This window comes from Setaria italica, chromosome IX (genome assembly GCF_000263155.2).
Source record: "Setaria italica strain Yugu1 chromosome IX, Setaria_italica_v2.0, whole genome shotgun sequence".
NCBI lineage: Eukaryota > Viridiplantae > Streptophyta > Magnoliopsida > Poales > Poaceae > Setaria > Setaria italica.
This window is the reverse complement of record NC_028458.1, coordinates 9,200,223-9,225,031: the sequence shown is the minus strand read 5'-3', so window position 1 is coordinate 9,225,031 and position 24,809 is coordinate 9,200,223. Positions and strand designations below refer to the sequence as shown.

Sequence of the window (24,809 nt, the reverse complement as noted above, 5' to 3'; positions counted from 1 at the left end):
TAGCTCGCTCGGCGAGCCGCAGCGGCGGCGGCGACAGCGTGAGTGGGATCCGATCAGTCCGCCGCCTAGTCGGTGGCGGCGGCGGCGGCAGGGCCCGCCTCGACGGCCTCCAGATCCGCGGCAGCAGGGGGCCGGTTGGTGGCCGCCACCTGCGCCCACGAGGGAAGGAGAGAGGGGAAAGAGGAGAGGGGAGGGGGGAAGGAGTCGCCGGCCATGGCGCCGGCCGGCGGCGGCGGCGTCGGCGGTGACGGCGGCGGCGGCGGCGGCGCCAGTCACAGGTAACCCTAACCCTAACCTAGGCTGATACCATACTATAAGGTAATAGATAGATTATGGGCTAACCCTAGAGGGTAGCTATGTAGATGTCTTACATGGGCCTATTGGGCCCTAATACACATAGTACACCAACATTTTTGCTGAGTAACAAAGCGATTCTTGTGAAAAAGTTCATCCTAAGCAGCATGAAACACCTTTTGACAGTGAAAATTCAAGACGTGTCCCCCAAACGCATTGGTGAGAGGGATATTCTAGATATTCAAATTTCTCTGTTTAAGTCGTTGATAGTGAAAAAAAAATAGGAACAGCTATTCAACAATCGTTGGACATTGCAAGCAGTGCATCTAGATTATACAGATTTCCATTTATGTGAAAAGCGTAACACCACTGGCATGCCATGAGATAGCTATTACCCATATTATTCACATCTCAACGGCAAATAGCTTAGGGGTGTTTGGTCCTGGAGCTAAAGTTTAGTTTGTGTCACATCGGATATTCAGATGCTAATTAGGAGGACTAAACATGAGCTAATTACAAAACTAATTGCAGAACCCCTAGGCTAAATCGCGAGACGAATCTATTAAGCCTAATTAATCCATCATTAGCGAATGTTTACTGTAGCACCATATTGTCAAATCATGGACTAATTAGGCTTAATAGATTTGTCTCGCGATTTATCCTAGGGGTTGTGAAATTGGTTTTGTAATTAGCCTATGTTTAATACTTCTAATTAGTGTCCAAACATTCGATGTGACAGGGACTAAAATTTAACCTGGGGATCCAAACACCCCCTTAAATGGGAAAATGTGAATACAGCACCGAAGCACACGAACCAGAAGAAATCATTACACAACATACTAGAAACATCCATGTTGTGAAGGATAGCTTTCAGATCACTATTCCAAGAACATATAGAAGGAAGATACTCATCTCAATTAGCAAACAGTACAATAAGCAAGTTAACAATCAATTATGAAATCTTAGCCAGTTATGCTAAACACACAAGTCCTAATCGTTTTAAAAGGAAAAACAGCAGAGAACTGTTTTATCACGCCATACACATCTGTCAAATACCGAGACATGCCCATAAGCAGCAACCGAAGTGTATGCTAAATCTAAGAGTTAGATCCTCTAGGAAGTAGTTAAGAGGACCAGCTTCCTGACATCTTAGGCTTCTGGTGGTTTCACATTCCTTCTGGAACGCCGGACAGGGGTCATCGCCTCATCCTCCTTGTTTCCCTGTTTGAACAAGTATGCAGAAGTTAGTAAGACATACAACAAGCTAGACACAACTGATGGAAAATAGCAATTGCACAGCTTACTTTCTTGGCGGGGATCTTCTCATATGTGGTGAAACTACCATAAGATGCTGTGGACTGCGCTGTGGAATCCCTCCTCGACACCACTGGCTCAAGGCCCAAACTCCCCTCCTCCCTGGCCTTTCTCCTCCTGCCAAGCCCAGATGACAAGCTGCTGCTATACTGTGAGGCACCAGAGCCACCAAGTTTCTCAGTTTCTTCTACCACAGGATTTTGAGATCGTGAACTCTTGGCCACACCCTCGCTGCTTCCTGAACCAGAAAGAATTCCGACTTGCTCAACTTGCTCAACCTGCTCAACTGGTTCATTGGAGTCCATGGCAACACGAGCTTGCTTCTGCCTCATATAAAGCAGTGCCAGAGCAGCAGGAACTATAAAAGCAGCAAGAGCAGCACCAAGTGTAGCAGGATTTGAGATTTTGTCCAAGTAACTTGGCCACATATCAGAACCCAACTTCTCACCATGATGGGCTTCCTGATCCTCCTTGCCATCAGCATGATCACCCTCAGAGTCCTCAGTCTGAACATCTTGCTGCAAGGAGGCCATGTCCTCTGCTTGTTCAGGCTCCGCAGCAGATTGAGAAGGGATGTCCGAATTCTGAATGAAGTCTGCCATCTCTTCACTACCACTACCTGAAGCTTCTCCGGCCATCTCTTCTCCACTGCTACCTGAAACTTCTTCTGCCATCTCAGCAATAAACTCCTCTACTTCTGCATCATCAACAGAGCTATTTGCCTCCTCCATGAAACTTGGTACTGCATATTCCTGTTCCATTTCAGCATCATTTATAGGTTCTTCTACTTCAGCATCACCAAATTTTGCCATTGACTCTACATCGGGGTCTGCAATCATCTCTGTATAACTCTCTGAATCAACCTCCTGAATCTCCAACTCCTGCTCCACAATGATCGGGATCGTCTGAGCAGAACAACCAACAGCATGATATGCATCTCCATCTGCAGGAGCAGCACTCAAATTGGCCACAAAGTGCGGACCAAAGACCTCCTGTTCTTGGGAAGATGCAAGAGCCTCCCAGTAGGACGTGACAAAGTTCAACGAACTGCTAGACCATTGCTTCAGCCTAGCAGCCAACTCCACAGGATACGATTCTTGAACTGACAGAAAGTCTGACACCTTCGACAGGGAGGTGTTCAGCATGACCGGGGAACCCGGGGGCGGTGGCACACAAACAAACGCCGCAGCCATGAACAGAACCAGAGCAAGGGGGGCAAGCAGGAACCTCAGCGGAGACCTCTTCTTCTTCTTCTGACGAGCGGGCGCGGGGCTCACTGAAGGTTCCTGCTCAGGTGTTAGCACGCCACCAGCTCGCGGGGACTCCTGCTCCGGTGTGAGCACGCAAGCCAGTGGCGAATCAGGCGCGGCATGCGGCTGCAGGACGCTAGCCACGGCCGAAGCAGCAGGCTCGGCTCTGGCCTCAGGTGCAGGGGCCAGAGCCGACGTCTCCTCCTCTTTGAAGTCGTCCGCCACCGACGACAGCGTCGTCTGCTCTTGCTCTTCCTCGGACGCATCCTCCTCCGTGCTGCTGCTCTCGGAGGCGAAGCGGTCCTCAAGCCGCCGAACGCTGCCCCCGCCGCTGTGGCGGTACATCTCGACGCGGGGGTTGGGCTTGTAGCGCAGGAAGCGAGGCCTCGGCGAGAGGTAGTTCGTCTTGGGGTCGTACGGGGCGGCGGCCGCCGAGCCAGCGTCCTGGCGGTTCTTGCACGCGGGATTCCCCACCTCCTCGTCGCCACCGAACGAGTGCCGTGCGGCGTGCGAGGCGACCGGCGCGGCCGCGGGAGGAGGAGGCGCGGGCACCCCGTCGAGCGAGAGCCGCAGGCGGCGCGGCGCGCCCAGAGTGGCCTCGGGCGGGGGCGGGGGCGGGCCCCTGGGCTTGGCGCTGCTGTGCGCGAGGTGGTCGCCCGGGGACGAGGGGACGGGGTCGTTGCGCTCCCCGAGGATCCTCTTCCTCGGCGAGGCGGACGGCGCGACGGCCTTGGAGGCGGCGGAGATGGTGGGCGCCATGAAGCTCTTGGAGACGCCGCCGCCGCCGCCGCAGCCGACACCACCGCTGGTGCGAACCTTGTGCGTCCTCGCGGCGTCCCGCGGGTCGTTCTCCTTCTCCGCGCCGCAGGGCCGCGGCGAGGCGCGGCTGCCGCTGTTCTTGCAGACGGAGGAGCTCCTCTGCGGAGAATCTGCAAGCGAATCACCCCGAGAATCTGTGTAAGAAACGAGCAGATCGGCAAACGAATCGTCCCGAAAATACGAAGATCGCGAGGCATGGAACCCGCGGCGTTAGGGGATAGGAAGGGTTCTGCCCAAGACGGAAGCAAACCCGGCGAAATCCGCGTGAAATGGGAAAGGGGAGCCACGAATCGCGGCGAGGGAAGGAAGGAAGGCGGGCTTACCGGGCGGGGACGCGGCGGGCCTGAAGGGGCTGGAGTCGGCGCTCCGCCTGAGGCCGCCGCCGCCGCAGCACGGCCTCGACGCCGGGCCCGGGGACGGGGACCTCGCCGCCGCAATCGACATCGGGGGCTGCTTCTGCGTGCGTTCGATTTGGGTGGGGGAAGGGAGGGAGCAGCGCGAGTTTCTGGAACGGGAGAGGAGGCGGAGATTTTGGGGGAGGCGGCGAGGGAAGGGAAGTGGGAGGGAAGGGGATCTGTTTCCCGATCTGTAACGGCTAGCTGGCTCTTATACTGTGCTCGCCAATCCGTCCTTTTGACCGTTGGGGATTTGGGAACGGTGGACGCGCGTCGCCTCTGCTCCTGCCCGTTGGCCCGTCGAGTGCCTTGCTGCCAGGCGGGCCCAGTGCTCAGGCGCTCAAGCAGTCGACCGTTGCCACCTGCCGGCCCGCCCGGGCACCGGCAGGCTCAAGTTGAAAAGATTTGTGCGGCCGGCCTGCCTACCTGCGAATTTTTTAAAAAAATTTAACCCTTTTAAAACACTTAGCCTATTTATAAATTGAATTTTTTATTTTCTACACCATATTTTAGACTGCAAATACTTAAAATGAAACATGCACACTCTTCGCATTGTACCTGCCAAGTTTAAAGAATTTAGGAGCTCATAGCTAATTAAAAATGGATAAAATAAGGTTAGGTAAATTGAATTTTTATGCCCTTGGGAGCTAGAAAGGTTGGAGCCAAGGAGCTGACTAACATGGCAGTCACGCCAACTTGCTTAGCGTGATCGGGCGTTCTCGCCCAGTCATATCAGTACCATGCATGTGGTGTGACTCAGTTACAAGTCGCGTCACGGAGCTTGACGTGATAAAAAAGACTAGTTTCCGGAAATCTAGTTTGGCGTGAGTTATTTTTTAAATTTTAGTTTTAAAAAGATTAAAATTAAAAAAAAATACCTGCCTTGCCGTGCAGTATCCGTCCATCCTGGGCTCCTGGCTCTTGTACATCCATACACACATCATGCACGCTACAGCCTACAGTCGCGAATAACACTGTGGGCAGGGACAGTCTGCAGCCAGTTCCACAGCGTGAGGGGAAAAAAAGACGAAGGGCCTCTTTAGTTGCCTGATTTTCACTGTATAGCATAGCATACTGTAGCGTTTCGTTTATATTTGTGAATTATTGTTCAAATATTGATTAATTAGACTCAAAAGATTCATCTCGTAAAGTACAACAAAACTGTGCAATTAGTTTTTAATTTCATCTACATTCAGTACTCCATGCATGTACCGTAAATTTGATGTGACGGAAAATCTTCTTTTTGCATAGTACCAAAGTTGGAATTTTGAGGCAACTAAACAAGGTCGAAGAAGACTGGGAAGTGGGGAAGAAGGCGGCAATTCGGAGCTCATCAACCCCGGCGGGCATCTTTATGCGATTGACACGTGGTGGAGAGAGAGAAAAGGTAGTGCGGTAGTTAATGTTTATTTTTTAGCTAATGACATGCGCTGAGCGTTAAGAGTTCCATGAAGATGAAGGTACCGGCGGAACCAAGGAACTATTATAGATCTTTTTCAGTATACTGTAGAAATTAATTTGTTTTCAACTTATTCCATAAAAGCAAAAAATGAATGATACTTCGAAGGGCGTTCTTCACATTTTTTTTTCTAAAAAATACAGTTTTCTACCGCACGTATTACTGCACACATTTTTTAACAAAAAGATTCATCTGCAAACCACATTTTTCTTTTCAACGTACATGAACCACGAAACGTTGCTGCAAATATCTTCCACCTATTTTTTTCGCAAATGTTCCTAAGGAGAATTTCATAATAAAGTTACAGGCACCTAAAAATCATGAAATACTTCCGTGTATTAGAAAGCATAAACTAACAAAAAAAATTAAATAAACAACAACTTTCAGATCCTTCAACAAAGTGGAAAGCGTAACTTCAGATCTTGGGCTCTTCTCAAGATTTTTTCAAGTAATGTCCAGACACACATTCACAACATCCACATCGTCCAATCTTGCGAGAAACATAAGCAATACGATGCTCGTCGCCACATTATTACTTGCTGCAGTTGCACAGTGGGGAAGGTTGGGGCCAGTGTCGGCCCTGGAAGGGTGCTGAAGGTGCGACGGCTTAGGACCCACAGGAGGGAGGGGATCAGACCCAGGTATACACAGAGACTCCTGGCTGGCCGGCCCTTTACCTACCGCGTACGTGACACGCGACTACGCGAGCGCCGCCTGCGAACCGATCAGTTGAAGACCGTGCGAGCGACACCGTGCGCGTGCGGCTCCCGTCTTGGGGTTGTCTCGCATAGGCGCGTCCGCTTCGTCGTCATCGCGAACGGCACGCCGTGCACCCCGCTCCGGCGCTCCCTTGAGCCTTTTGGCGCGGCATCACGGACGACTGGAGAGCCCCCTTCGGGACGACTGTGCGGCGCACGAACTCACGGCACCGCGCACGGCAAGGCAACGATCAGGTCCTAGCCGATCACTGCAGTCGATCGTCACTTCATCAATCATCAATTGATCAGCCGATCAGGCCTTAGCCCCTAGGTATTTTTTCCTTGATTATTTTTTAATCTAAATTAATTACTTCAAACTTCTAGTAATCGGTACTCATATAGTCGTGTTTTTTTTTTCTAATTTAGATGTTAGAATCTTAGAATGTTACCTAAGAAACATTTGTCGGGGGCTCAGAAAAGAAAACGAAAAAAACTATATGATCAATTTATTGAATCTCCAAAAGGTGCTATACATAAGTTTTTTTCAACTTCAAGCAGTATTGTGCCCGATGATAATACTATAGATGCACTTGATATTGAAGAATAAGGGTAGCAACAAGTTAATGATAATTTAAGTGAACAAGTTGATGCTATTGATGATGCTACAGAGAATGAAAATTTACAGTCTTCCTCTCAATCTAAAAATTCAATTGATGATGTGCAAGAAACTTCTATTCATGATGGGCAAGAATCTTTGGATGAAGCTGATCTTTTGGTTGCGCTGCAAAAATTTTGTGAAAATATTTTCTCATGATAACTCATCCGATGTTGAGATCAATGATTATTTTCAGAATTAAAGATGCTACAAGTGACTTTGCTAGATTCTTTGATGTCAGCGTTTGAAATTCTAGAGTTTGTTATAGCTGCATATTGTTATTCAAATGTTTCAGTTGCCTATCAAATCCTTTTTAACTGTACTTGTGACTGTAGCTTCGACTAAAAGAAGTTTCTCAAAATTGAAGTTGTTAAAGAACTATTTGAGATGAACTATGTCACAAGAAAGAAAGGTTAGATGAATTGACTACATGTACCATCGAGAGAAATATCTTGAACATGGTTGATCTCAATACCGTCCTTGTTAATTTTGCATCAACAAATACCCGAAGAACTATCTTATGAGAAGCAATGGATATTACGAAGTTCTAATCATATTAATTTTAATCTACATTGTTCCTCGATAATTATAAACATGTTAAATTAAAAATATATTACTGGATTTGTTTTCGCTTTGTAAAAAACTATATTATAAGATTTATATATAGCTTAGAGTCACCCTCGCGACGGGTTCGCCAGAGCACCCCAAAATCTTAGGACCGGCACTGGTTTGGTTTGGAGCCTTGGGGATCCCCAGAGACCGTAGCAGACTTTACCTCCTCCTACCTGCACATCTCCGGCGATTCGAGCCGTGCGCCGACATGGGGAAGGTAGCGGGGGCCACCTATGGTGGGGGATCCGAAAACCGATGGCCTTACCTTTCAAGGATCTCACCGGATCTGGCTCCAAGCGCGTGGCGCCGCTGGCCTCCCCGGCGAGCTGCTCACTGTAGTACCTCGACGCACGAGGAGGAATCTTCCATGGAACCATGGAGGCCGCCGGCGGCCGAGGGGATCCCGGCGCCTCCTCCCTGGATCCGCCCTATGATCCGCTGGAGCGTCGCCATGACCGGCCAGCTGCGCCACCGCCTCCGCCCCTGGGTCATCTCGCCGGATTGGGACTCGGGAGAAACTGAGAAACGAAGAGATGAGGCGAGAGGGAGAGGGAGAGAGACGGAGGGGAAATGAGAGGAGAGAACGGCAGTAAATGGCCGGCCCCTTAATTACTTCGGTAATTGCTCCTGTAATCACTCCCTCATTCTCCGAAACGTCCGGCCGTTGATACTTGATCCTACGGGGGCAGGAAACCACCTCCGCGGTAAATGCCCTCCGAAGTAGATTTTCGGGGAAGCGGTACGTGACAAAGGGGCCGTTCGGTTGAGCTGGCTGCTGCTGTTAAGCAGCACAGCTGATCAGCCGGCCATGCAGCTGCTACAGCAGCGCATCAGCTACGCAGTGGCGCATCAGCTGGGCAGCAGCGGCTGCAGGCAGCTACTTTTGTACCCAGCGATCAAGTCGAGTTTTGAAAACAAACAATGTTGTAAACTCAGTTGGAACTGGATTATATAAAAGGCAAAATTCAATGAGCAAACAAAGGTCACTTTAAACAATCATTGAAAGAGCAAGTACAAATATTTTTTGATTGAGGCTTCGGAATATAAATAGAAACAAATTACAGTACAGAACCACATTGATAATATTCAGATGACTAACCTATTAAAATAAGATCACAAATGCATACCATATTTCATGATAATGTGACCGGTGAATCATTAATTCATCTAAAAGACACATTTTTTTCAGCTCCTTTAGAAAAAAGAAATACCGTGACAAGCATTGCCGTCTCAGCTCCTTGATTGTCTTTAAAAGTAACGTAGGCAAGCAGACAAACAGAGAAATAGGCCCAAGATATTGACTAAATATATGATACAAGCAGAACCACATATCTGCAGATAGTGATATGAACCAAATCACCAGAAGCGCTATCCATAACTCTCAAACACCTCATTTTAGTTTCCAAGACCTGGGCACCCTGATAACAGTCTAGTCTAGCACAAAATAAATGACATGCATATTGAACTCAAGAGTACACAGGGCATACAATTAGAACATTTCAGCCCTACCCTACAATAGTTGATCAGTGCTTTCTCAAGTCACAACAACAACAAATTAGAAAGAAATTGATAGGTTATATTCATAACAACAAAATAGCAAATTGAGAAAATATCTCCGTCATGTCAACCCATAAAGTCCCGCTGCAATCCAATCACGAACTTTACTAATATCATCGTTGGCAGTAGCGGCAAACCAATCTGATGCAGGATCATTTTCATCACTTGTCCTACTAAGATAGGTCCCATGAGCAAACATGTCAGCACCAACCATTCCCGGTTCGTTGTTGTCCAATGCAAAATTGTGTAGCGCAAAACATGCAACAATAATCTTTGATTGCTTCTCCATATTATATAACGGTATACCTCTTAGAATCTGCCATTTATTCTTTAGCACTCCAAAAGATCGTTCCACAACATTCCGAAGGCACGAATGATGGTAGTTAAAAATTTCATTCAAATTCTCAGGACCTTTGGCATTAAACTCCGATAAATGGTACCTGCCCTTGCGATATGGCGCCATATAACCCTCACGCAGTGGGTAACCAGAATCCACCAAATAGTACTTTCCTACATATCAACATTGTTATACAAATAGCAATTTAGATTGGCACTCCCATATGTTGCATACTATAAAACTTACAAATAACATAAGATCACCTTGGGGTGGGTGAGGGAAATGCTCAGCTTGGTTTAAAGCCTCCCTCAAAACAGCAGTGTCATGCACAACACCCTTCTTCCCCGTAGCGACAAATGTGAACCTCATGCCCATGTCACAAACGGCTAAGACATTCTGGCTGGTGAACCCCTTTCTATTGATAAAATCATCATGTGCGTGCTTAGGGACTGACACCGGAATGTGGGTTCCATCTATAGCTCCTATGCACCCATCAAAATATGGTGAGAATTGATGCAGCTTAGGATGCACATACCTGAACAGTGGATCCATTGGCCTAATAATAGTACGTGCAAAAGAGACCACGGCATCTAACACTTCACCGAACTTCCGACTCACGGTGTCCAGTGACCTACGAAATCTATCCGACATTTGTCTCTGGCATTGTCTTGTGCCACATGCCCATAGGAACATCCCTAATGCCTCAACTGAATCACATTGTCGTGTGGATTTTAGCCCATGGTTGGACACTAAGATTGAATGCAACAACTGGAATGCAGATGGATGGAGACGGAAATTTTTGTAGCACTTCTTACTGTCAGCAAGGTTAATAGCAACCCATTGACGTCCAGTCAACTCCTGCAAGTGCAACGGACCATCTTGCACGCCACATGCACTTGAGGTTGACGATGCATACGCAGCTAACACACCAATGGTTGCACCCATGTCCCACCATGTAGACCACTCATCGTTCAACCTTGCTGGTGAGGTGCTGGTGTTGCTCGAATTTTCGGAGCTTGACTTTCCTTTCATTTTCAGACCATAACAGTGATCAGTGGTCCCAGCTTCTGTAATCAGCGATCTGGAACAAATCTGATTCTTTGTTAAGCCTAGATATGCTAGTTTCAAGACGACATATAAAAAGCATGCCATGTTTTCTTATCTAAGAATCTCTACAACAAAATAATAGCATATTCAGTACCCATCTTTTAACATGTTGTGCCCCTTTTCTTTTCTTTCAAAAATCCTAAGTACTTAAATATGGAAATATGATTTCCTTGCATACCTTTACGATCCATTTGACCTTCACTTGTTGATAGCCACCTCATTCATCGTGAAGGCCTTCATGCTGTAAGGTTGTAAACAATAATTTCCAAAATGTTAAAAACAACAGTAGCAACATCATACTCAAGTGGAACGACACAAATTTATATGGATTAGTAGCATGAATAATCAAGGTCTAACACAACATAATTCACATTACAAACATGATGCCACACCATGCCATAGTTCCAGTACAAATACACACATTCCTAGGTAGATGCAAATACATTGTAATCATGGACCGGTATTACTTCCTCTTGACATTATCCCAAGTCCATCGGAGCCATGCAATCCGGTTCTTTGAAGCGGTAATGCTCCTATAAGATGCACGTCGGGCTGGTGATCTAAACAGCTCAGTAGCTATGAAGTACAACTCAGACCCATTCGGTACACCATCTTGTTCGACAAGGTGCAGCATTTCCGTAACCTCCTCTTCCTCACGGCTGATTAGATTTCTTTCATTCATAGTCCTTTGAATCATGCTCTCAGATATACGCTCGACATAGTACTCCATGCTCTTAGTTCTCTTGGGTGGTGGGCTATCAACAACATGCTCCTTTCCGGACCTTTGCGACACACGACCCACACTAGACCGTCCAATAGTGTCCTCCAACCAGTCAACATTTTCATCCGCCATTGGGTCAGGGGTGTCTTCACTTCCACAGCTTGGTGTTCTATCTCCAATTCCACCAACACACAACATTGGACCGCTTTCAGTGTCCGTTGTCCCGAAAAGAGTGGTTAACTCATCATAGAATGGAAACGCCTTGCCACGGAAATGTTTGTTTGCCTCGTTCTCCTAGAAGTCATAAATAGGAAATATGTAAGCATGAGGGCAATCCGAGGTCAAAGCCGAAGGTAAATGATAGAAAGCCATAATTATTAGGACGAAAAGTAGGTACCTCAATTCGGGCTGCCCACCATTCATCATCGCAATCAATGGTGCGGGTACTGTTGTTCCACCCGGTACCACTCTTGTCCTTTAGTTTCCTCCAATCCTTGTATTGCCTCTTAAAGGCATTAAATTTGTTCTGAAGCTGTTTGCAGGAATATTTCCTGCCCGTCTGTTGTTTGAAATTTGTATACAGGTTGTGCCAACCTACCTTGGTTAGGCCCCTTTTGTTGTAGTTGAGCTTGTTCTTCTCATCAATGCAAAGGTCTAGGAATATTTTTGTAGTGTTATCATCCCAGGTGGCACGACCTGCATCCATCTGTGTGCTACTTTGAATTATATGCCTTCCTAAGTACAAGGTTCTACTTTGAATTATATGCCTTCCTAAGTACAAGGTTTGTATGCCACACACGCAGTAGCAATGACAACATGCAAGATACGAATCAACATTTATCACAAAGGGAATAAAAAAGATGGAACTGATGCTTGCCTCGTTGTGCTTACGTCTTGCAGGAGTTGTACGCAGCAGGTACCGAGGGGCTTCATGTGGAGACCATGACGATGTAGAGGAGTTTGCCAGTGCTGCTGCCTGTGGAAGTTTGTTTTTTTGACCCACAAGGAATGCTCTCCTTAGCTAGAGTCGTATTTACTACTGTAAAAAGAATATATAAAGTGAGAAAAATTTAAAAGCCAGCCTAAACATTGTCATATTTTAATGCAGGAAGTAAATAGTAATGAGCAAAAAAAAAGGAAGAATAATATTTACTGTCAAAAGGGAGGAGAGAATTTACAGTCACCTAATTTTTGCAGGCACTTCCCAATTCCCACCCACTGAATGTTACTGAGTGGATTCAGTGGTTTCTATCACTAAAACTAGCCACTAACAAGATGAAAGCAGCAGCAGTGCAGATGCAAAATAGCAATGCCCGTGGTGGTGATGGCCGCATTTGTGGCACTCCAGAGTAGCAGCAGTGCAGGTGCACCGTCCAGTTCAGTCAGATAGATGAGCGTCAGTTGATTTCCGAGGGCAAGGCAGAGCAAGCAGGCAATGCAACATGCAGGCAGAGGTAGCCAACAATGCAGCCCTTTCAATTAGAGGTACTGGTCAATGCAGCTGACAAAAGCACACCAGTAGTATGCAAGTTCAGAGGTGGTCACTTGAGTTTCAGATTTGGAACACTTTTGCCTCTTTCTAAAAATGAGCAGTAAGTAAAATTGGTGCAATGGATTGTTTGCCTGGTGTCTTACTGCCTATTCTAGCATAATTGACCTGAACGCCCCTAAGGTTGAGCATAGCTCATGTTTGTTCTGAATACAGGGAGTCAATAAGTCTTATATATTTTGTGTTTGCTAAATAAAAATTATATTACAATACTACCAAATGCATATAAATAGAAAGATAATAAATTAACCAAATGATAGATCGGTCTAGTTCGAAATATCTGTTGGAAACACGCCGGAGTAACTCCGAAACGTCTGTTGGAAACACGCCGGAGTAACGACTCCCAGGTCGCCGGCGAGTCCCCTGGCCAAAGCACAGGGACACACACGCACACACGGGTAGACACTGAATTGGTGCTTGCTAACTTGGCCCTCTTCCTTGGCCTTTATGCCTTGTATTTATAGACTATTACAAGGAAAGTAATCAGGGCTTCAATCAGCCCGATGCACACAGCCACACAATTGCTAACTGTCTATTTGCAAGGGCTGTCGTGGAACATTATGATCAACAACCATTACCGTCACTTAACCATTACAACAATATGCTCCTGTCGTCCAACATACACAAGATGCACTTACAGTACAGAGCAGAATAATGGGAAGCCTTCACACTTCACACTAGTGTAGCTAACAAAATTGAAGGCACATGAGATCTTACTGCCTAATCTACCAAAATTGACTCAATTACGCACGATATAAGAGGTTACTGCCTAATGTAAGGCAAAAGAGATCTTACCCCCAGGTTCTCTGTTGAGATGCACAAAATCTAGCAGCATACAAATGTAGATCGAGAATGGAGAGGATTGGCGGAGCTGGGTGGGCCGGCGATGGCGGGACGGAGGTCGGCGGGGGCGTGGCTGGCCGGCGCCGGGTGAGGGGCGGAGCTGGATGGGGCGCGGACGGTGGGGCGGAGAGGAGGGGCCGCGACGGCGAGGCGGCGACGGCACGACGGAGCGGCGGGGCGGAGGCCGGCGGGGGCGGGGCTGGCCGGCGGCGGGGCGGATGTAGGTGGGGCGGCGACGGCACGGCGGAGTCCGGCGGGGGTGGAGCTGTCCGGCGGCGGGGGAGGGGCGGAGCTGGGTGGGGCTTCGATAGTGGGGCCGCGACGGCGGGGGCCGGCGGACTGGGCGGCGGGGGCGGCCGGAGGCGGACTGGGCGGCGGGGGCGGCCGGAGGCGGACTGGGCGGCGGGCGCTGTTCGGGAGATGCACGACCTGGATAGGGATTAAGTGCAGCTGTTCGGCTGCCTTGCTGGGCTGTTGCTGTTGGGCCGCAGCCGAACGGCTAGGCTGCACAGCAACAGCTGCAGCCGCCCAAGTAGCTTAGCGAACGGGCCCAAATTCTTTCCTGGGTGGCTGGGCACCTGCAACTGCAAAGTGGCATACTGGTGCACGGATGCACGCTCAAAGACGAAAGAAGCAGCAGCAGCAAAAATGACGCGAAAATATGAAAACCTCTTTCTCCGTCTGGGCCAAGGCTGCGCGGGTCAAGCCCAAATTTTATGAGACCAATGTATGGCCCAATAGGGTTCTCTCTTTCGGCCCTGAGCCCAAAACACACACAGAAAAAGAATTTTACAGTATTTTAAAAATTCGACATAGTATAAAATACTACAGTCTCAAAAAAAATTACTAGCTTTCAACATCTCGCAAAATACACTAGGTTTTCTCACAAAGGTTCAAAAATATGAATACTTGGATTCATAGTATGTGCATGCCTCGTCTAACAACAAAAAGGTTCTAGAAAGTACAAACCGGTTCTACCTGCTTGTCTGCTGCTGCCGTGACTAGTGGAGTGGTGAGGCCGCGTTGATATCCCAATCTAACCGGTCGGGTGTGGCGGTTTAAGTTGAGTGGTTACTCGCGTTGATATCCCAATCCAACCGGGCGAGTCTTTTTTATTTTTCTTTCCTTTTTCCTGCCTATAGTCTCCCAAGGTTGTAGTCTTGTATTTTTCTGCTATATCAATGAAACACGCACTATCTTTTGCGTTTCGTTAAAAAAAACGGTTCTAGCTGGTTAGCCGCTCCCACTCCGACTTGATTAAGAAAGTGACCAATGACTTCCATGGTATCGAGACAGCCCCAATACAATTTTTACTATTATTGGAAGAGGCAGCTTCCCAATAATCTCACCCAGTGATACAATCACCTCCAATGACAAGTGGACCCTAACCTTCCAATTCCAACAACAGTCAACAGGATCAGTTCGAGAGGCTAACGTGGCAGTAAATGGAATGCCTACTATTGCTTCCCCCAAATTGAACTTGTGTTTGAATTACTTGTAAAACTTGTTTTTTAAGTAGTAGAGGCTTCTAAAAGTACTTCATGTTTTCAACTTCAAGTTCGAAAAATTATTTAAAATATAGTTTTTATTTTATAAGAGATTTTAGAGTGCTTGAAAAAATGAGAGCTGTCTGTCACGAGAAATCGAACGGTGGAAACAAAGGAAGTACCATGAAGTAAGTACCAAGAAGTACCAATTTGGTAGGACCAAGCACAAAAATGGTGAGAAAGTACTGTAATGCTCTTTTAATTCTGTGTAAATCTATTTAATTTTTTTTGGTAAGAAAGATAAGAAAGGAAAGTGCCTGGTAGTACCACTGGTACTTTAAAAGCATTGTAACAAGGCTCTTTATTATATATGTTTGTTGTCATGTATGTTCGTTTTATCTATACTAATTTTTTGTCATTCTAGCTTTGTCAATTACCTGAGTATTGATATTTATTACACCAAATGTATATACTATCAAATATATACTATCTAATGATACTTACTGCTATTTGGTGTCATAAATATTGGTGTTTTATTGTATTGTACAAACTTAATCAAATTTGAAATGGTTTTACTAATTAGAATGACATACTGTTTGTGTCAGTCAAAATGATGTTCGTGTCAATCGTACGCACGTTCACATGGAGCAATGCCACGTTCTATATCACATTACCATGTATAGTCATTTTATCATGGCATTAAAAACAATGATCGCGTAGTTAGGTAAGAAACATACAAGCTTTCCAAGCAAAAAAAATACAGATTTACTTAATATAATCAGAAGGTAAAATGTCGCCTAATTTAATCTCAGATGGATGGACAGATGCAATGGTCTGAAGTACCTTAAACATGAGCTACCAGAATAGAAACATTAATAAACTATTAAAGAATTTCTGATTTTCAGATAGCATCATGCATCCATAATGCATTTTAACCATAGTGAAACCAAACTGGCAAACTGTCCTCCTCTGTCTACCAGTAATTCTCTTGGATCATTACTCGATTATTCGTCGGCAGAGGACTCAGAAGGTGTCCATATTTTCTTGTTTGTGAGGCAAAACAAGATTAAGAGCTAGCACATGATCATGGCTGCTTATTGGCGGCACGGGGGGCATGGGAATTCCACTGAAGCAGCATCCACACCATTGCTGTCACTGCATATGAGAAACAAAGGCCAGTTATTTACTAGTACAAAATAATCAGGAGCAAGTGATCATCAGTCGTAGCACTGCACCTGCGAAGAAGCCGAGGCCGGCGAGATTCGCTGCACGGACGGTGTGGTAGACCAGGGACTCGACGACGAAATGGCCGTAGGCGTAGACCAAGGACAGGAAGGTGGCCGCGTAGATGGGCCTGCTGCCGAGGTTGAAGGCGCAGAGGAAGCAGAGCGTGCACGACAGCAGCGTCCACACCCCGACCGTGCGCCCATGGACGTCGCTCACCGCATGCAGGATTTATTTGAACACGATTCAGTGTTTGCTCTGCAAAATTTGCGGCAATGCAAGACGAAGAGGGACAAAGGCAGTGTAATGGACGCACCCTGTGCCTGGGAGTAGGTGGCGGAACAGAGCGACGCGGAGCCGAAGAAGCAGGGCCAGGCGAAGGGGAGGCGGACGGTGCCGACAGTCATCAGCCACCACCCCAACGCCGGCACGCCGCCGCCGCCCTTCTTGGCTTGGGCCATGGCTGAGGTGCACGGGACAATGGCAAGGCAAAGAGAGGACACGGGTCGAGGGTGCAGCGGTCTCCTGCACCGTGAGTGTGTGTGGATTGGGCGATCTCCTGGTATGGTGTTGCCTGTGTTCGTAGGCTTCAAAAGGCCCATCGAATTCACATGGCAACAACGAATATAATTCTCGTAGTCTGCATCAAATTGGTATCTACTCCGTTCTAAATTATAGATCGTTTTAGTTTGGCTAGATATAGTGTATGTTTAGATGTATAATAATATCTATGAATCTAGAAAAATTAAAATAATCTATAATTTGAAACGGAGGAAGTACAATATTATTCATGGCCACCTTATTAGAATGTAGATGTATTTTTTCGCCCACCAAACAATACGTGTCTCCGATCAATAAACCCTGTTGTAAAATTTCCAATTTTGTGCACTAGAAACAAATCAAGGGCCGAGACCGTTATCACATCGTGATCTCACAGTGTTTCACATATGATGGCCCGGCTTGGCTAGCTCTCGGATCAACCCACTACTGGTCCTTGCCCTGGTGCTAAATGCCTTCCATATTATTGCCACTAATTACCTTTCGTTGATGTGATTGCACCGATTACCCTGCAGTCGCGTGCAAGGTAATGTGCTGATACGTGTGGCATACATATGGGCATATGGCAATTGATCGCATTTAATTACGCTGGCGGTGGGTTAAAATATCAGCGGGCCTACAAGATTTGGGAATCAGAGAGAGTACAGAAATTGATTGATGATCGATCACTGTTTATACGGAACAATCACATCACCAATCACGTGGTTCCTTCCAATTATATTAAAATATTTCTAAATATGAGTCCAAAACCCTATCAATCAAATTAATTGACTGAGGTAGGAATATACTTTCCTTTCCAGTCTCTACCTCTTATATATATATATATATATATATATATATATATATATATATATATATATATATATATATATATATATATATATAAAAGGTGCTTGTCGACCCCAATCAAATTCGTCCCACAACCCACTACTTGAAAGAGTACACGAATATGTTCATTTATTGCTACATGCTAGTTTCATATTTCTTAGGTTGCTATGACACAACCTCATGGATCTGTCCCACAACCCACTACTTGAAAGAGTACACGAATGTGTTCATTTGTTGCTACATGCTAGTTTCATATTTCTTAGGTTGCTATGACACAACCTCATGGATCTGAGGTTGACATAGTAGCAGAGATAGGTTCGTTAGTTTAACATATTGCAATTTACTTCATCCATATAGAACAAGGAAATTATATTTGTTTGATGCCAAGTTAGTTATTCAGTTCATTAATAAAAAAATTACATTTTTTTTATTCTAGCATGCCTCTTCCTTCTCCGTCTATTACAATAACCTAACATTTCCCCATCTGGCGAGTGACAATTTAAATATTGTTTTTAGGACATCTAGATATATAAATAATAATAGTCTCATGTTTTTATTTGATGTCAAGCACGGGTATCTCCGCTAGTAATAAACTAATAATATGTAACCTCAGGACGGAAGAATTCGGAGCGACGGTAGCAAATCTCCCGTTTTAAGCGTTTTGGTATATGGCACGTGTAATGTGGTTCAGATTTTACCGTCCGATCGGTTGTACTGGCCAGTTTCCTCCTCTCTTTCCTGCTGCCGTCTTGGGCTGTTGGCTCCTGGCCTCCTCCTGTTGGGCTTTATCTTCCGCGCATCGTTGGCCCATAGGCACTGCTTCAGCGTTGCGGAAGGTTTTCGCGTCGTCGGTGCCCCACAACGAAATCGAGGAGCTAGCGTCTACGGGCGGAGAAGCATTGAGCTACTGTAGCAACCACCGACAGCACGCAGAGGACCGTGTGACTTGCGGGCTGTGCGGAAGCCCGCGCGTGCAGAGGCCGGCTTCATCCGTTGCGGCAGCCGGCAGGGGCGGCGCGACGCGGAGGTCGCGTGCGCTGATCGGCCGGGCGGCGGGCATGTGCGTCCGCCCGCACGGCTGAACTGAACTCAGCGCCGCCGCAGATCAGTGCCACCCGCTCCGCCGCTCGGCTAGCGAGCCACGACCTGCTGCGTGCCGTACCTGCTGCCAGCACCGTTGTCAGCACGGGCCTCTAGCGGCTCCGGCGCCGCGCCTCGGGGAATCCGGCAGCGGACGCAGAGCGACACGTGGTGCGGTCGTACCTGTCGCACGCGCCGCCCGCTGGACCCACGCTCGCCGATGGCCTCCGCTCGCATATTCTGCCTGCCGGAGCTGGTTTCGCCATGCAAGCGTGGGACACCGGACCCAAGGTGAAGCAACAGCAGGTTGCCACTGCCATGAGAAAACTATCAACAAACACGCCGGAACGGCCGATCGACCCGCGCGCCTCGCCGAGCTCGAGCAGCATTGCAGCAACAGCTCGCCTGCCCGGCCGACTTGCTGAGCACTCCACAGTCCACAGTCCACGGTCGCTTCACCAAGCTCGAGCAACGGCACCAGGCTGCCGACTCGCTGAGCATCCCGTGCTCGAGATGGGTCAACGCCGCAGTCCACGCTTGTGGATGGATAAAGCTGCCTAGGTGAGTGGACGAGGACGACGAGGAGGTGCAGTGTGCCGTGGGTCATCTTTTCTCCTGGAGTGCAACGGTCAGATCAACAAAAGGCACGACACGATTTAACCAAAACCGGTAATTTTCTGCCTAAGATCCTATTCCTACGTTATATAAGTTAAATTATGAGTCATGAGTACTATGATAAAAAGATCACAGTGGGATCCTAAATAATCTGAAATAAGTTAGCTTTAGATAACTTATTTGAGATTATTTGTGATCCTAAAGTTGTCCCATGATACTCTTTTACTCTATTACCCTTGAACTATAATTCATTCAACTTGTATAATCTAGAAGCTAGAAGAGAAACAAACGGACCTAATTCGGCTACTACGGCTTTTTGCGCTGATATTTGGAGCGGGCGGGGCGAAGCGCGCTGATCCACCTAGTGGTCAATGATCGGCAGAGGTTTGATGGAAAATGTGATAGACGAACTTGGCGAAACAGCAACTTCAGTGGAAGATTTCAACATGGGTGAAGGCCCACAAGGCTACAAAACCCCCCAGCAGGTTCTTCGCCCAAAAATGTTAGTGACGGCATCTACGGCCCATCAGTAGGATACCCTCTCCTGCCTTTTACTCTCTTTTCTGCTGCTTCAGTGCTTCGCATAGTGCGCTCTCTACATACTATTGTCAAAGAAATACTAATGGCTTTCAGCCAAATGATTAGTTAGCTTTTACTATGCCAGTGATATGGAACAGATTCGCGTTTAGAATTTAGGAGTGCCCTTGAGATTGAAGCAAGCCAGAAATGAAGTTGCTCATGGACGAATTTAACAGTTCAACAAATAAAGGAAGAACAGGACGCATTGCAGATTATATTTTTGTTCAAGCATTACGTTCTTGATTGTTTATGCGCACTTGCATGAAGCTCATGCCTAATTCATTGACATTTGACAAGCCGCGGGCAGCGCTTGATCAGGGCTGTTTGGCAGCAGTGCGGATGCCATGCCCATGGGAGTTCCACTCAAGAAGCATCCATAGGATCGCTGGCACTGCGTACAAAAACGATCATATATGGAAACTAGTAAGTGCTTATTGCCAAACATCAATTCACCCACGTTATAGCTAACACATGAAAAATTCATATAAAAATATGCATGGATAAAATGCATGGTTTTATCATCATTTAAAATTCGAGGTTGGACAAAATTTGTGCAAAGCTGAATGATTTTTTTTTGTTTCTCCTTGCACAGCTATTTATTCAATCGATAATCTTGTGAATGCAATGTTCTATCCATTCATATGTTTGGATGGATTTTACATGTACAGGTCCCGATGGTAGCACCGTAAGGATCGGTGGTACTGGATGTGTTCCCAGCCATAATGTATCTGAATCTGACAATCAACAAATATAGCTGTTTAGCTATTGAGTCGATATGACCATGGTTTCTGAACGTTTTCGAGCGTATATATGCCACGCACTTCATTTTTTTTCACGTATAAAGTGATGTGTGGAGATTCAGAGAAAAGCGCATCGAAGGCGCTGTACCAAAACCATCAAGAGTATACCTGCGAAGAAGCCGAGCGCGGCGAGAGTTGATGCACCGACGCTGTGGTATACCAGGTATTCGACGACGAAATAGCCGTAGGCATAGACGAAGGACAGGAAGGTCGCCAAGCAGAGCGGCTTGTTGTCGAGGTTGAAAGCGCACAGGAAGCAGAGCGTGCACGACAGCAGCGTCCACACCCCGACCGTGCGCCCATGAACGTCGCTCACTGCGTCCAGGATTTATTCGAACACGATTCAGTGTTTAATTACTCTGCTAATGTGCGGCGATCCAAGACGACGAAGAGGGACAAGTCAGTGTAATGGACGCACCCTGTGCCTGGGAGTAGGTTGCGGAGCAGAGCGCCGCGGAGCCGAAGAAGCAGGACCAGGTGAAGGCGAGGCGGACGGTGCCGACCACCATCAGCCACCACCCCAACGCCGGCACACGGCGCTTCTTCCCGACGGCGACGCTGGCCATTCCAAGCGAAGCGCGTACGTCTGCAATCGAGGAAAACGCGCTGCACGCCTGCACAGCGAGAATGGAGAGTGAGAGGCTGCAGACAGCCCGAGGCCGAGTACTAATAATGCGATTTCGGTGTTCCACTGCTGCTATTTCTTTGCAAGTTGTCGAGATTTTTCCTTCCCAAATGCATGGAAGATAAACTCTGCCTCTCGCATTTTCATAGATTTTTACTTATTTATTCATTTAGAAACACACTCTAGTGTCTAGTCCCACATGCTCAACAGTCAACATACATGCACGTAACGTAACTACGTATACTCACATTCCCACCTTACTGATGATTAGCTGCGAGGTTCTAATTGATCTCATTAGTATTTTTATACTTATACCTCTTATCAAAACTGCATACCCGTGCAAAGACCTAAGCTTTTCCGTAATAAAGATATCATCTATTATTTTAGCTGATATGGAGGAGAGAAGTGACGATAGATTCATGCAAGCAACAAGTTGAACGCGAATGACTCTTAGTACAATATAAATAGAGCAAAGCAAAAGAGCAAACTGCACATCCCATATATATACATAGTTTAAGATCACATCGCATTCTTACTAAAACTGCTATACCAGCTTTACAGTGAAATAAAACTGTCTCTCAGTACACGATTTCATAGATATACTGCAACATTTAATTTTTGCATGGTGTTGAACCAAATGTATCTTGCAATGAAACGATCACATCCTTAGTATGAGTTCATTTGTGTTTCATGGGCTTGGCAATCGAGCCCACTGGGTTTCATGGGATGAACTCTCTCCCTTCTCTTTCCTCATAATGAGCTTGCCAAGTTAGCACAATTACTGATGTGTCATAAAATTTATTGTCTATGAAACTCTCGTGACGTCTTCATTAAGACTGACCTAATGAGTTTGTCAAGTCAGTAAAATTATTTGTGTCATAGACTTTAATGTCATAAAACTCTAACGACACCATACTCTATCGAGACCGGCTAGAAGTCAATAAAGCCTACTCTCTCTGTCCACAAATATAAGCATTTCTAGATTACTCAGAAGTCAAACTTTTTAACTTTGAACATGAATAACAAAAGATTCATAAAGATTACTAACATATAAATGGTGTTATTAGATCCATCATGAAACCAACTATCATAATATGTAACTCTTTCTATTTGAAATATTCTACTTTTACAGATATTATTGGTCAATGTTCTAAAATGCTTATATTTGCGGGTGGAGGAAGTTTTTTCTTTTTCTTTTTCTGCTTCAAGGGTTCTCTCAAGCCGGAGAAGCTAGAGCCATATCAAGGGAGAACCCTAATAATAAGCGATGAGTATAATAATAAGCGAAGCGATGAGTAAGATGTAGTGATTTTCCGCATAGAAAGGCGGGTCACTAGTTGGACTCCATGTATAGTTAAGCTAGTGACACAAAATTATAAACTGAAATTTAGGAAATCCGAATGCCTGCCAAGTAGCTTTTGGATCTACAGATGCACGCACGAGGGCGAAACTCATGACTGCCAGCTAGGATACTTGTGTTTTTTGCATTTGCATTATTGCATAGACGTCATGCCTGATGCCAAGCATGAAACATTTGCATGTGCGGCCGGCTATGGTAGGGTGCTGTTTTATCGTCATCTGCAACTGCATAGTACTCGATCCGATTTAAATTGCAGTAGATATAATGTATATAGAAAAATCGACCTATATTATATTTGGGATGAAGAGAATAGACGACATGATTGCCTAGAATATTGATTTTGGTTGGCCAGAGCGTTATAACCACACCAATATTATTTCTGATTAGGGACAACGTGGACACTGTTTCTAGCTTCCTGATTGGCGCGAGCCGGACAAAGCTCTCAGTCCTACGTGCATTACTCTTCAACACTGATCACTTGTATCGTCGTACGTGCACGGCGACTTTGCGCTGGTGCGTGTTGCAATATTTATTCGGATGCATGCATCTTACCACAAAAGACGAATAGCCGGATGCATGAATCATATGTGCTCATACAGATGTAGATAGAGATCGACGCCGATCCGTTTCACACGTGCAGTACTACACTGTATCCGCATGCGTGTCATCGGGTTGGCCTACAGAGCATAGAACAAAAAACGAACCGGTTCACCGGTTGAACTGGAAAAATCATGAACTGGCAATCAAACCGGTTCGGTTCAATCAAAAGATTGTCATGCAATTGGACCAGTGTGAACCGGTGTGAACTGATTGGTTTTTGTGTCGAACTAGTGAACCAGTGAGCCGATTTTTTATGAATTGGTGAATAGTTCGACCTTTGGAGATTTGTTTTGGAACTTTAGATAATAGACTATTATGTTATTTCTATGTAATCCTATGTATTATATCATATGTGATATATTTTGGTAATAAAACTTGCATATCACTCAAGTAAATAATGAGAAATAAGTATTATATATATTGATAGATGATGAACCACTAGTTCGACCAGTGAACCATTGGTTGGACCGGTGAACCAGTAATCCGACCAGTTTGATCTCCGTCCGTCCGCCTTTTCGTTCTATGCTCCGGAGTAGACTTTATTTTTGCTATTTTTGTCTACCAATTTTTGTCTGACTACGGAGGTGTTTGGATACGAGGTACTAAGGGTCACATCGGATGTTCGGATGCTAATTAGGAGGACTAAACATGAGCTAATTATAAAACTAACTGCAGAACCCCTATACTAATTCGCTAGACGAATCTATTAAACTTAATTAATCCATTATTAGCAAATGGTTACTGTAGCACCACATTGTCAAATCATGGAATAATTAGACTTAATAGATTCGTCTCGCGAATTAGACTCCATTTGTGCCATTAGTTTTGTAATTAGACTATATTTAATACTCCTATCCAGACATCCGATGTGACAGAGGTTGTCAGCTCATGATAATAGGTTGCCAGCTCATGATAATAGGGGTCAGGTAGGTTATCAGCTCATGATAATAGGCGTCAGGTAGGTTATCAGCTCATGATAATAGGTTGCCAGCTCATGATAATAGGCGTCAGGTAGGTTGTCAGCTCAGGTCTGACTATTTTTGCTGAGGGAGTACGGGAACATGTCCGGGCCGTCGGTGATCTTCGTGCTCGATGAGCTCCGACGCCAGCAAGAGGAGGACGAGATGGGAGTCATGGTAGGGCTCGGGCCAGGACTCACTGTCGAGACCATGGTGTTGCGCGCCACGGTAGCCAGAAGAAGATTTAGCACTGGTCCCACCGTCCCAGTATAAATACAATAAGCACTGGAGCCTTAGTCATTTCTCTTTTCGTTTTGCACGTGAAATTTGCATTTGCTGATATGGTTATTCACTTGTGCATGAACATTGTGTGTACTGCTGCTACTCCCTCGTTTATATAAGATTGACGTGGTGTGCCCTGATTTGATCCCTTCTTTTTATACACAGGTGGTGGTAACAAAAGCTAAGATTGTTTTTCCCTACT

At 46.1% G+C, this 24,809-nt stretch overlaps 4 protein-coding genes and 1 long non-coding RNA gene across 6 annotated transcripts; 1 reads left to right on the top strand and 4 right to left on the bottom strand.

Moving 5' to 3' along the window:
* Nucleotides 1–1,146: 1,146 nt before the first annotated feature.
* LOC101769325 lies at nucleotides 1,147–4,252 on the bottom strand. The gene is made up of 3 exons (XM_004982144.3): nucleotides 4,001–4,252; nucleotides 1,599–3,787; nucleotides 1,147–1,515 (listed from the first exon to the last, which is right to left on the bottom strand). Exons 1-3 carry the CDS (start codon nucleotides 4,119–4,121, stop codon nucleotides 1,444–1,446), a joined length of 2,382 nt encoding a protein of 793 aa, XP_004982201.1. The 5' UTR covers nucleotides 4,122–4,252; the 3' UTR covers nucleotides 1,147–1,443.
* Nucleotides 4,253–10,910: 6,658 nt separating this feature from the next.
* Nucleotides 10,911–12,200, bottom strand: LOC101761490. The gene is made up of 2 exons (XM_022823433.1): nucleotides 12,110–12,200; nucleotides 10,911–11,512 (listed from the first exon to the last, which is right to left on the bottom strand). Exons 1-2 carry the CDS (start codon nucleotides 12,149–12,151, stop codon nucleotides 10,961–10,963), a joined length of 594 nt encoding a protein of 197 aa, XP_022679168.1. The 5' UTR covers nucleotides 12,152–12,200; the 3' UTR covers nucleotides 10,911–10,960.
* Nucleotides 12,201–15,838: 3,638 nt separating this feature from the next.
* Nucleotides 15,839–16,782, bottom strand: LOC101761106 (ergosterol biosynthetic protein 28). Its single transcript, XM_012848921.2, has 3 exons — nucleotides 16,638–16,782; nucleotides 16,333–16,542; nucleotides 15,839–16,252 (listed from the first exon to the last, which is right to left on the bottom strand). Exons 1-3 carry the CDS (start codon nucleotides 16,780–16,782, stop codon nucleotides 16,182–16,184), a joined length of 426 nt encoding a protein of 141 aa, XP_012704375.1. The 3' UTR covers nucleotides 15,839–16,181.
* Nucleotides 16,783–17,773: 991 nt separating this feature from the next.
* LOC111255751 lies at nucleotides 17,774–20,196 on the top strand. The gene is made up of 2 exons (XR_002675664.1): nucleotides 17,774–19,456; nucleotides 19,673–20,196. It is a non-coding gene; the product is annotated as an uncharacterized LOC111255751 (long non-coding RNA).
* On the bottom strand, nucleotides 20,126–21,474 carry LOC101768653 (ergosterol biosynthetic protein 28). Of its 2 annotated transcripts, none has more exons than XM_004982143.4 (3): nucleotides 21,200–21,457; nucleotides 20,890–21,096; nucleotides 20,126–20,372 (listed from the first exon to the last, which is right to left on the bottom strand). In XM_004982143.4, the coding sequence occupies exons 1-3, from the start codon at nucleotides 21,345–21,347 to the stop codon at nucleotides 20,296–20,298; spliced, it is 432 nt and encodes a 143-aa protein (XP_004982200.1). In that variant the 5' UTR covers nucleotides 21,348–21,457; the 3' UTR covers nucleotides 20,126–20,295. The 2 variants fall into 2 exon arrangements, with proteins under 2 accessions (XP_004982200.1, XP_004982199.1); XM_004982142.4 differs by lacking the exon at nucleotides 20,126–20,372 and adding an exon at nucleotides 20,386–20,715 and having other exon boundaries at nucleotides 21,200–21,474.
* Nucleotides 21,475–24,809: the final 3,335 nt, after the last annotated feature.

Coding starts and splice junctions, on each gene's coding strand:
- LOC101768653 (XM_004982142.4), bottom strand. CDS start 21,347: ATGGCCAGCGTCGCCGTCGGGAAGAAGCGCCGTGTGCCGGCGTTGGGG. Junction 21,097..21,199: donor AACCTACTCCCAGGCACAGG/GTGCGTCCATTA, acceptor TCCTGGACGCAG/TGAGCGACGTTCATGGGCGC. Junction 20,716..20,889: donor CGCGCTCGGCTTCTTCGCAG/GTATACTCTTGA, acceptor GTTGATTGTCAG/ATTCAGATACATTATGGCTG.
- LOC101761106 (XM_012848921.2), bottom strand. CDS start 16,782: ATGGCCCAAGCCAAGAAGGGCGGCGGCGGCGTGCCGGCGTTGGGGTGG. Junction 16,543..16,637: donor CACCTACTCCCAGGCACAGG/GTGCGTCCATTA, acceptor AAATCCTGCATG/CGGTGAGCGACGTCCATGGG. Junction 16,253..16,332: donor CGGCCTCGGCTTCTTCGCAG/GTGCAGTGCTAC, acceptor TCTCATATGCAG/TGACAGCAATGGTGTGGATG.
- LOC101761490 (XM_022823433.1), bottom strand. CDS start 12,151: ATGAAGCCCCTCGGTACCTGCTGCGTACAACTCCTGCAAGAC. Junction 11,513..12,109: donor GCGTACAACTCCTGCAAGAC/GTAAGCACAACG, acceptor TATGACTTCTAG/GAGAACGAGGCAAACAAACA.
- LOC101769325 (XM_004982144.3), bottom strand. CDS start 4,121: ATGTCGATTGCGGCGGCGAGGTCCCCGTCCCCGGGCCCGGCGTCGAGG. Junction 3,788..4,000: donor GCCCGCCGCGTCCCCGCCCG/GTAAGCCCGCCT, acceptor ATTCGCTTGCAG/ATTCTCCGCAGAGGAGCTCC. Junction 1,516..1,598: donor AGAAGATCCCCGCCAAGAAA/GTAAGCTGTGCA, acceptor TTGTTCAAACAG/GGAAACAAGGAGGATGAGGC.